This window comes from Miniopterus schreibersii, assembly GCF_964146895.1.
Source record: "Miniopterus schreibersii genome assembly, chromosome: 3".
Lineage (NCBI taxonomy): Eukaryota > Metazoa > Chordata > Mammalia > Chiroptera > Miniopteridae > Miniopterus > Miniopterus schreibersii.
The window spans coordinates 32,038,493-32,051,157 of NC_138103.1; the positions used below are offsets into that span (position 1 = coordinate 32,038,493).

Below are 12,665 nucleotides of genomic sequence, written 5' to 3' on the forward strand. Positions count from 1 at the left end.
GAAATTAGTATTTATAGATATGAAAACTAAAATTGATAATGTCCCTTTACAATTATTAGGCCAAAGAAAATTAGGCTATTGGATAGTTATATCATGTGTTGGCAGGGAAGAGAAAGACACAAGAGTCCTCATGAACAATAGAGGTGTATGGACTACTCATAGGTGTGTAGATTGATGGTGGTATGAAGACTGCTGTGGGCTTTCTGACCATTGGGCATTATTTATTCATATTGGGTGTATATATACCCTGTAATCTAGTAATTCTGTTCTGGGTCTATAGCAAAAAGGATAGTCTCTTTGAATCTTCAAAGTCCTTGTTCACTCAGCTCCATAAAGAGACATAGTAGAGGCATTCATTGTATTGTTTACTGAGGTGGTGAAGAGTTGGAGGTATACTGAGTGTCCATCACCAGGAGATTGAACACACTGGGAAGCATTCTGCAGCAAGAGATTTTTTTGTCCATGTAACAACATAGATGGATTTTAAATAATAAATTTCAAGACAAAAAATCAGGGAACAAGATGAAATTTGTAACATACACGTACCACTTACATAAATTAAAAAATATGCACACAAAGGTGTCTGACTCACTTCACACCATTCTCTTGAGAAAAAGTGGAATTTTTTCTATACATTAAAGAAATATATATATATTTTTTCCTCAAATCAGTGCTATCTATGTTTAAAATGCTATTTTCTTGCAGATGTTGATGAATGTCAAGCTATTCCTGGGATATGTCAGGGAGGAAACTGCATCAATACAGTGGGCTCTTTTGAATGCAAATGCCCTGCTGGCCACAAGCAGAGTGAAACTACTCAGAAATGTGAAGGTGAGTGTCTCTACATATCTAATTGATGACTCTGAATCCAAAAAACATATCTTCATTTTTAATTTTGAACAATTTAATCATAATTATAGTTCTTTAATTTGATATTGTTTGTATGTTTAATGGGTTTGATTTGAGAAGAACCAGTGAGCATTTTGCGTCTGGTTTAGTATCTCAGTTTTTATTTTGCAATGAGAATGGGACTGATCCAGCCATTTGTAATTTTTCCTTAATAAATTGGTAGTTTGCCATTTCACTTACAAAATTATATAAAAGATTAGAATTGGGTAAAGAGAAGTCCAAGTGAAATATAGTGTCATGTGTAAAATGATTCATTAGAAATTGGTACTCTGTTATATATTATAAAATAATTATTTTAATTTTTATATTGAATATTATTGCTTTGCTGGCCACCAAACAGAAAAGCAAGCATAAATGACTCGGAGGATTTGGAAATTATCACATCTGGTGTTCCGTGAAAGAATAATTTACTCAAAAATATTTTTAAAATAATAATTTTCTGGAATATGACTTTTGGATAATAATATTGAAATGTAAATTCCATCAGCATTCCTCAAATAAAATAGATTAACTCGTTATATTTATTATCCAAAGCTTCATTATTATAAAATTCAAGAAGCTTTTAAGTGTGTTTAGGTTTAATGAACATGGATATTTAGGATAATTGTTACACTTCTAGTAATATTGAAGTATAATGCTTATCTTTTCAGTTATTATATTACCTAAATCAATTTATTTCAACCAAGGTAGTTTTCTGAAGATAATACAGTGTATCTGTTCTCATTTTTGTGTGTGATGTAAGCATTCTCATCTCCTCAAAGTTTAAAAAAATTTATTCTAGAAATTTGGTTCTGCCAATCTAGCTTAATGGAGGTGGAAAAATGTATATGGGAAATTCAGTAAATTTGAATGTATTCCATATGCCTACTATGATCGTAATTGGAAGCATTTTCTGAGTTCTGTGGACTAAAAGTACCAAACATATAATTGCTTCCTGTGACAAAAATGATCACAAGTTCATTTAGACCCACTTACCTCCAATAACTAAAATAATCTTCTGAGGTATATAATTCTTTTGTTCCTTTCCTTTTCAAAAGGCAGTATTTCTGTGTATTTTTGTTGCTTGAGTATAAAATGTCGTGTTCCTCTCTGTAGAAGAAAAAAATGAGAAAAGGTAAAATTTAGAGTTTAATTATAGAGGACAAACAGGAGTATGAACTATTTTATTAGACAGGAGATTCAGTGGGTGCACATGCTATGTGAGCCCATGGGACATGCATCATCCTATATTTCCTATTTGCCTCAATTCATTTATAGTCAGCACCAAAATCTCCATAATTTTATTTATGTTATTAAACTTAATTTCATGCTCACCCAAAAGAGAAGGTAATAAAATGTGGTTAATTATTTTAAAGACCAAATAAATTCTTTCTGTAGCTGATAGCAAGAATATTCAAGTAGTTTATGCTACTTAAATACAATATTGACAGTCAAAGTCTGCCTATCACGGAAAGGTTAAAAAAAAAATACTTGGAAATCGGGAAAATTACCTGAGTTAGCACAGGAATTGGACCAGGGTTAGGGATCTGCCCAAAGTCTGGGTGGTATTGCTGCTGTGTCTTTGCTATTTTCTCTATTTTATACTCTCCTGACATTTTTGGAATTGATTCTGTCACTCAACCTTTTGTTACCCTCCTCACTTTGTATTTCTGAAATAATATCCAAACTAAATTCAAGGATGGTAGATTTAGGAACAGAAACAGTGTTTGATGATAGGCGAGAAGGCCCAGCCACTGACTGATTTAAATGCTTGTGGCATTTCCATTAATCATCAAACAATGTATATTTCTTCTTAGTTGAAAATAGAATGAGTCTTTTCTACATCACATTTCATCAAAACAACATGTAGAGCCAAGACAGAGTTTGGAGAAAGACAGTGCGACTCTTTATTCGCACTTGTCTATGTTCTTTAGGAAAGGGGGCTATTCATGTAATGTAGGCCCCACCCCGAGCCCTGAATCCAGTCATCTCTTTCCTTACCTCCTGCCCAGGCAGCCAAATCTATTTAACCACTGCCCAGAAAGAATTATGTGATTTAATATTTGGGAATGGTGGGAAATAGCAGAATTGGAAGAAGTGGTAGTTAGAATTTGAAAACTGAAGGTTTTATGAAGACTTTACTTTGTGTATAAGTCATATTTATTTGGATATGTCTTAAAAGTGACAATAGTATCAATTTTCTTTGGGTAATATTGTTCTTCTATATAAAAGATAAAGTGGCACTTCCTTATGTAAAATTATGTAATATAATTGGTAGTATAATGTACCTGGAAAGACTATAAACTATTGCTTCACTCAGTGACAGGCTTTAAATTATAGTCAGTTTATGTATAGTTTATATAGTGTCAGCGTAAAAGTGTTGACATAAATTTAGTGTTTGCTCCAAATACAAATACAACCATAACAGTAACTTTGACTAACTGTCAAAGGTAAGATATTTTAGTTTTCTATGTGGATTACAATGTGAATATAAAATACAGTAGTTTTGGAAAGTTTATTTTAAAATGATGTTCTTCCTATTTCTGTTATAGCATATATCATATTTCTGTTTATATGGCAATGAAATTTCTCTAAGAAAATTTTTCTGTCTTTAATTTACTAAGTGTGTTCAGAAGTAGGGAAGGTCACTCCAGTGTTTTGGATCTGAGTGATTGGGAAAATGGTTGTAGAATTAATAATAAACTGTAGAGTTAGCTTATTAACTTTTAAAAATGGTGTTATTGATATTTTTTGTATTTGTTTATTTACCATCTCACTCCAACACTTGCATAAGATCCGTAAGGACAAAAACTTATTTATTACTGTATCCCAGAGCGTGGAATTCTTCATGATATTTTGTAGGCACCAAAAAATATGTGTTGATTAATTGGGAGTAATGTGTATAATAAGTTAATTTCTTTGACTTGGGTTAAATGTCCAAAAAGAAGGTGAAATTTGTGGCCAGAGTTAAAATTATATTTGGAAGGAGGCCAATGATCTTCATCATGGGAATTTTTCCTTCATCTGACTTTTTCATTTTCGTCAGAATTTTATTTTGCTCTGGAGGCCATTCAAAGACCAAGAGCATAAACATTAAATGTGATTTGGCATTTTTAGATCTTTGTGTCATTCACCTGCAGGTAATGCTTCTGAGGTGAGGCATCTTTGCTCTCTATTTAAAAGGAAGAACAGTCTTTTGCTTGTTCATTGGGGTGTCTTCTTAACTAAAATGTTATCCTAAAAGGCTTGTTCTGCTGAAAATTTAAATTTGAACATATATACTTTTTATTAAAATGAAAAAATAAAAATGGTGGGACGACATTCATCTCCCAATTCAGTGTCTGAAGCCTATGACTCAATATCTGTCATTGAGGCTTGTTTTGTTTTATATCATTGGTTGGGTGGATTCTCATATGGGATTCTTTTCATTCGTGTTCAGATATAGGCCACTGTCCAAGCTGTCACTCTGGGCCCAAAAGAATCTCTCTCTCCCTCCCCCCCTCCCTCTCTCCTCCTCTCTCCCCACCCCCGTGAGTGCCTGTGGCCACACTCATGCCTGGAGGGAAATCAGTTATTTTCCTTCTTACTCGGTTAGAGTCCCAGGTTTAATAAAACCTCTTATGCCTACTGAAGTCATGTCGTATTTCTCCTGGGCCAGATTGCCTACAAAATCTTTTCCTATGTCTGTCACACAATCTGCAAAATGATCCTTTGGTGGAATAAACTATTTCTTCACATCCAAAGAGAAGGTTGTTTCAGTTACTTGCTCTGTTCAAAGATTCATTCATCTAAATATTTAATTTAAATGAAGAAGGCAAGCAGAACCCACTAATATACTATGAATTGGTGTATCAGAAGACTTTCCAGAATTTTTCTTTTTTATAGTAAAACGTTATTTTGAATTTTAGTCCACTCGGATAAAGCACAGGTAGGTGCCAGATGTCCTTGCATGACCCCCCCTTCCAGACTATACCTTCTTTAACATTCCTGGAGCTAGTTATTCTTTCCTGGCTTAAGTGGAAGGCAGGAAAATAGCATCACTGTATTGGAAAGTTTCTCTTCAATGCCTCTTTATAGGACAAGGAGTTGTTTGCAATTTATTCTGAAGAGTCTTCAGCTTTGTTCCATTACCACAGCATTTAGTTGTTTGAGATCTGTGACAACAAATAAATTTATTTATGCTCATGAAACTCATAAAACTTGCTGGCACAGTATCTATAGCTGCTGTTCCAACTCTGCCTTGATAAACCATGAAAAATAAACTTCTGTTCTAAACTGAAAAGTACTTGCTTGTACTCATATTACCAAAAGTGTATTAACTTTATTTAATTTATTTTTTTAACTTTGAAATGAATGATAAATAAATTCATTGACTACTTCCTCAAAGGAAAACTATATATTAAAATTGAGATTTAAGTAAGGGGATTGTAAATATTGGAAAGAGATAAAACTTTTTAGGTCATCAATTTAAAAACCACAAAGCTATCATCTTTTAAGTTCTTTTAAAAAGAAATTTACAACACTGTAGTTAAAACATAAATTTCCTCTTTCTTAAATAAGAAAGCCACACTGCTAAAAACCCAAACCTACTTTCTGCTCCCATAACAAATAAGCTATTCCTCGATCATGGCACTTTTTATATTGCATTTTAATTATTTTTCTTGTCTGATTCTGCCAGCAGATTACATGTACCAAAATAACATCTTCATAAAATTTAATATGTACTTGTGGAGCATTTAATATATTCTAGACAATAGTTAAATCACTTTACATGATTTTCTTATTTAATCATCACACAGTGCTATGAGGTTGGTTACTCTCATTAACCCAGTTTACAGAAGAAGAAACTGAGGCACAGAGAGATGAAGTAACTTTCTCGACTTTGTATCGGTAGGAAACCACAGAGTCAGGATTCCAACCTGCTAGATTCACTCCAGAGCTTCCTCTCTTAGTGAGTGTTGAGCAGACAAGGGTGGGTAACCTAACAGCACACACCGCAGCCCACAGAGTGCATTTCTTGGGGGAAATTCATGAAGACAGCAGCAACAACATGAGCACAATCCTCTCTTTGCTTATTGTATTATGTGGTGTGCCCAGCGATCCAGCAAGGCCAGAATTACACCCAGTTTAGTGATCCTGGCACTGGCGGTGGAGTTTGCATGACTGGAAAAAGCACCGCCTCTCTCCTCTGATGTGATAAAGGCTGAAAAAATATGGAGCTTTGACCTCCAGTCTGTTTCTTCACCCCACCCTTCATGAGTGGGGGAACCTTTCCTTTGTGGCATCAGGGGTCAGGGGTCCAAGCCTTGTGGTTGTGGGTGCATAACCTGACAGGTCACTAACTCCAGCCCATATCCACCACCTCAGCCGTCTACCCACATTGGCCAATTGAAGCACTCAGATGTGGCCGGTCTCCAAGGAGCCTTTTGGGAGGGTAGCCCACAAGGACTAATTCTTGAAAACCTAACCTTTCTCTCTGACATATGTTCTATTACCTCTCATGGCTGATGGATTAGATATTTAGTCAATGGATTTTTTGCTGTATTTTCTATTCATTAAAGTGAAACTTTATTCTGTACCACTGTGCTAAAATAATTCACTTACTATGACTTTAGCATTGAAATTGAGGGTCTAGGTCTAGGAGAACAAGAGTAGGGAAAGTGGAACTGACCTAATTCTATCTTTATTCACAGAAAGGAGTCAATAGCAAAGGTCTGCAGAAATAGTTTTAGAATAGCCAAGTATAGTCTACTATTTCTATGAGAAGATAAGAAAGGAAGAAAAATTTAAAAGAAGAGTAGAGATTTATCTCTTCTAGATACTAAAACATGTTAGAAGGCTAAAATATTTAAGTTACTATGGTACTAGCATATAAACAAACAGCCCAATGGAACACAATAGAAATTCCAGTACAAGAACCCAAATATATAACATATAAGTCAACGGGGGGGAACCCTAGCTGGCTTAGCTGAGTGGTTAGTGTCAGCCTGCGGACTGAAGGGTGCCGGGTTTGAGTCCGGCCAAGGGCATGTACCTTGGCCCCAGCCTCGATCCCTGGACCCACTCAGGGTGCTTGAGGGAGGCAACCAGTCAGTGTGTCTCTCTCACATCGATGTCTGTCTCTCTGTCTTTCTGTCTCTCTGTCTCTCTCTCTCCTCCCTCCCCCCTTCCACTCTCTCTGAAAAGCAATGGGAAAAAAATATCCTCTGGTAAGGATTAAAAAACCAAAACCAATAAATCAATGGGGAAAATGATAGAGTGATATTGAGATGACTGGGTATCATTTGAAAACATTAATTTGTTGTCTATACATCATGTCTTATATCAAGATAAATCTTAAACTACTCGAAGACATAATTATCAATGAAAGAAGCATCATGATGTTAAAAATAAGTGTGGGAATTTTTATATAGTTTTAGATCTAAGAAAGCATTTTTTATATGTTACTTCACCTGAAAGCTCTGGAGGTATAAATTGGTAATTGCAACTACATTAAATAAAATAAATTGCATGACAAGAAAAAGGAAAAAAAAACACACCACTACAAGTAAGAATAAAAGACAAATGATAAACTTGGAAAACATTTGCAACTCATAAACCAAAAAGGACATGTTCCTAATACATAAAGAAATTCTGCAAATCAGTAAGAAAATATCCAATAAAAATGTTCAAGGATAAGAGCTATATGAGTGACAAATACATAAAACATGCTTATTCTTACTCAGAATAAGAAAGTGGAAAATAAAACTGTGAGATAATATTTTTTACCTATAAACTTTGATAAAACAAAAATTCTAACGGAAAAACTGTTGTGAGGGTTTGGGGAAATAGATACTCATAAATTCCTGATAAGAGTGTAAAATTGGTAGAGGGCAATTTAAAACTGTCAACATCACAAATGTACATAACATTTATTACATAATTTTAATTCTAAGAATGTATCCTGTCCTCAATCAAGAAATAATGGATTTATAAGCTTATTCTTCCTGTCTCTTTTTGTAATAGCAAAATATAGTAATATACACGATAGTATGATTTGTGAAGCATGTACACAGTAGAAACTATTCATACTTAAAAAAAGATTGTAGACTTTATATATTGATATAAAAGTATGTTGAAGATATTTTGTTACATGACAAAAGCAAGTGGAAGAACATTCTCATTTAAAAAAAGATAAAGCGAGTGTGTGTGCTCAGCTATGCGTAGACGTCCACAGAAGGATTTTAGAAAATCTGTGCCCGTTGATATTCTGGGGGTGGAAATGGACTGACTCGGACAAAGGGATGGAAAGGAGACGTCTCCTTGAGTGCTCTAACAGAAGTTTTTGACTTTGAACTACCTAAATGTATTATTTACTCAAAAATTTAAAAACAAAGAGGAAGAGGGAGAAAAAGACCCATTTATGTGTTACTTTGTTCAGCTCTCAGCAGATTCCTGGAGCGAAAGTCCTTCTGCCCTCCTGGTGCGCCCGCCAGAGCCCCTGTAATGGGCACTGCGAACGGGACCCACCACTAACCCTTCCTCCCCCGGTTCCCTGTTCCTTCTCCCACAGGAGCCAAATTATAAATTTTTCTGAATCCAGGGACAATAATAGAAACCTTTTTTTGCCATCTCCTTATGCTACCTTGGGACCCAAAACTAAGTTATCTTCAACTCCTCATCGTAACTCCTACTCCCCCCAGGTTCCTGTAGTCTGGTTTTCAGGACCCTCTCGCGGTGCTCAGTACCCGACGTAAAGCGGGCTCCGACTAAGGGCTTGTTGAGTGAGTAGGTGAGGGAGAGAGTGGGCTCTTTTCCATATTCCTCTCCTCCGCTTTCCCCTAGGCCCACCCTCTTCCAGCCTTTCCATTTGGTTTTCTTTTGTTCATTGAGGCATTATTGATGTATAACCTTATATTATATGTTATAAACTCTTTTTAATGGGGCTAATAGCTTTGAGGACCAAAGCCTGTCTGAATTTGCCGTGCTTTCCTGTGGATGCTCAGCAAAAATGACAGCCAGTAGGACGTGTCTGTCTGTCTGTCTCATCTTTCTCTCTCTCTCTCCCCATACACAATAGACAATCACTTGTAATCAGATGAATTGATAGGAAAAGTCCTTTGCTCTTAGAAACCTGCTTTCATGATGCATTTATGTTTGGAGACAGAGCATTGAGTAGCTTAGAAATTTGGAGCGTACGTATTAAGAATTAAAATCTAAACTGGAAATAGGAACCATTTATGGTTTTTTAAAATCATTGGAAAGGGCATACTGGCCATATGCCAGGCTAGCGCTGGGGTTTTCAGGCTTGAGTTTTGGAAGCCCCTCCTGTGTCTCATGAATGGAAAGGTCCCACCCAGGAAGGAGAGACCAGCTGTGAAGAGTGATAGGATGTCCAGGGGGCGGCCGAACACCAGCCCAGAGCTGACATTTGAGGCAGAATTAGCACATATCACTTCCTAGCATATTTATCAGAAGTTGCTGATCTAAACTCTCTTAGTTTCTTCCCACACATGCCTTCCAGTGTGAAACACGTGCGTCAAGTGTCTTGGGCACTACCCAACAGTCTTAGTCAGCCAACAGCAGTGTTTCCTAGGGCGTTTCCCAAGTGCCATCGCTCCCTTCACTTCAACTCGGACGAAATGGCTTGCACGGAAAGTTGCACATGCTTTTCTGGGAAGGCCTGGAGGAGAAAGAGTTCTTTATTTGAGGCACAGTGGGTAACATCATTATTACCAACATGAAGCCTGTGAAAAGGGCATGTTCCAGAACACGAAATTCAACAAGAAGTTACTCTTTAGCGTGTCATTCAGGTTGTGAATCAAAATTAGGAATATTCACATCACATTTTAACTTTCATAACCAATTCACTTTTTAAAGTTTTCATTCCAGTAACAAGAGGAAAATCGTAGAGAGAAATGACAATTTAAGTTTTAAGTGCAATTCAAAAAAAATAAATGCGGAGAGAGAAGAGAGCATAGTGGCCGATAACCCAAGAATTGGGACCCAAATGTTAGAGTGTGTGCTCCAGCTGAACCCTTTGGGAACCATGTGATCTCTAGCAAATTAACACCTTCATCTTTACAATAGAGATAATAATGGCATTTTCTGCATAAGGCTTTTATGAGTATTATATAAGATAAACGAAGCATTTGACACTTTAGGTGTTTGTTAAAGAAAGCGCAGACAGCACAGACAAATTAATTGTAAAAGATTCATTAAACCGTGTGAGTTGAGATCTTTAAAAATTAATTGTAAGAGCTCTAATGTAACAATATAAAAGTCAACTATGATTTTTAGTAGTTTCCTATAAATAAACTCTTTTTATTCTAAAAAATAAAATAACAGAATTGACCTACTAGAGTATATATTTGCCTAGTCTGATGAAAGTATTCACAAACAATGAAGTGGGCCCAGATCTGTCATCATGATGAGTGAACACGGAACTGTGGTTTTAGGTTATCCATTAATTCCTGACTGGTCTCAGCCTGTTTTTACTCCCCCAACCCCAGTTCCACCCAAATTACAGAAATGGACATTTGAGACCCAGAGGACTTGATTTATTTAGCATAACACAATGGTCAGGAAATTGCATTTTAGTGGATTCAGAGAAATTTTCCCAAATGGTGGGGACCGGTGTTGTTTCCCCAGTGCCATTGTATATTTAAATCCTTTTTAAAATATGAAAAAAAGCATGGTAAAGTAATTTCCATTATTTTTGCAGTTCAGTTTCTGCTGAAGATCACTGGAAAAATTGAGAGCCTCCAAAACACCTTTCTCAGAAACATAAAATTAGGTGTGTGTTAATGATAGAAAAATCTATTCTACCCTGGAATGAAAGGATCAGATGAATGCTTTTGAACTTTGCCATTAGGAAAAAAAGATATAAACTGAAATACACCTCCCTATTTCTTCATTTTACTTACCAAGTAATTACTGTTTTACAGTGGGGATGGAAAAGTAATAATGCAGACCAAAATAAACAAAATAAAATGCTAGTTTTATAATATTCCTGACATATATCTTTAGCTTCTGTTGAGAGAGAGAGAGAGAGAGAGAGAGGGAGGGAGGGAGAGAGAGAAGCTATTTCATGAATTACCATGGCTTGGTGCCTGAAGGAAATTAGTCTGCTCTAAAGAAATATCCTGCTGTAGTCAAGTAAAAACGTAACAGAACTTGAAATATAATACCTTGATCCAGGACTGCATTTCTTGCAAGTGTTGTCACTTACCGACATTGTATATACTTCATTCAATACCCAGGCATTGAAAAATGCATGAAGGAATGGTGAAAATTTTTACAGGCTGCTAATTTATTTTAGGTGCTTCCATTTAGTAAAGATACAAATAAACAAAGCTGTGAAATGCTTGAATTATCTCTCTTTAGTAGTCCCGACCTAGGAATCTTTTTCTTAATGTAATCCTTTCATAGTCCAGTGTGAAATGTTTCTCATCTATACTTTGCCGCTAGATTTAGTACAGTTAATTGTATTTTAAGTTTAATGTGAATGATTTTGAAAATTTTAACTATAGTCACTTGCTCTATTGGTCAAAGTGAGGTCCATTGTTTCTCTGAGTACCTGTTGTTTACTTACTTTCAGAAGACAACTATTTTAAGTAGCATTTATTTCAAGGACACAAAATTAAAGATAAACAAATAAATACACAAATTTAGTTATGAGTATTTTTCTTTCAATGTCATCATATGGATATTAAATTAGTAACTGGTTTTTTTTTAATGAAAGCTTTCGTTTTCCTAATGGGCTATGGTTTTATATTTCACATGCTAACATGTCTTTTTCAGTTTAGCTGTGAAAAGTATCAGGTATATTTTTGTCCCAGTCCAGCAGCAGCACATTTAGGACAAATGCAGGGCCAAGTTGTGAGTTTGCCTTATCCAGTGTGGCTAAGTTCTGGTGAATGGCAGAAGACACTTTGGGCAATACTTACCAACAGCTAGTTATATGCCATCACTCTAAATTTAGTGTGGCTTGATTTAACTACCTAGAGCTGATGCTAATGTGTAACTGTAGGTTTCATCTTCCAAATTCTTGGAAATGCAACCAGGACTATGTGACTATAAATCAAAATTTCCTTTCCCCATGTGTGATGGAATATCATAACAGTTCTATCACATACAAGTAAGCAGCTTTTCATCTTGTTCTTATCTGTATTAAGAATACCTCTTATCCAATAAAATCAATATTTTTTATCATTAATTTTCTTTTAAACCTGGCAAAGGAGAGGATAAGAAAAGTAATATATCCTTTAGCGTTCTAGTTTAATTTAAAACTTGTATGTTGACTTTCATTTTCCAGTTCTCTGTTACAGGGAGTCTTTTTTTGAGGTTGGTTTCCCAAATGACATCCTGAACTTTCATTGTCACATAAACTTTACTGCAGTGCTGTGATTTCCAGTTTCATTATTTTAAATTAAAGCAAACCCCTCAAGACACTTGTGAGGTACTTTTAAGTGCAGAACCCTTCTAGATCAGGGGTGGGCAAACACTTTCTCTAAAGGGCCAGGTAATATACATTTTAAGATATGGAAGTCACTGTTGCAAATATGCGACTCTGCCATCCTAGTGCAGGCGCAAAAGCAGCCATAGAAAATAAATACGTAAACGAATGAGCGGGGCTGTGTTCTAATAAAACTTTACTTACAAAAACAGGAATGGGTTTCAGATTGCCAGTCCATTCTTGACTATCACTATTCTCGCCTTACTTCAAATCATCTCTCCTCCACCTAATTCTGCAGCTATCTTCTTAGTGACTAGATAGATCATTTTAGGTGGATCAT

General features: G+C 35.7%; 1 protein-coding gene across 2 annotated transcripts in view; it reads left to right on the forward strand.

Annotated features, from left to right (window-relative positions):
• FBN2 (fibrillin 2) overlaps positions 1-12,665 on the forward strand; it is a 218,363-nt gene that overhangs the window by 69,835 nt on the left and 135,863 nt on the right. For both annotated transcript variants that reach the window (XM_081133119.1, XM_081133118.1), the window contains exon 7: positions 706-831. In XM_081133119.1, coding sequence (XP_080989245.1) covers positions 706-831 — 126 coding nt within the window. The remainder of the gene's footprint in view (positions 1-705; positions 832-12,665) is intronic.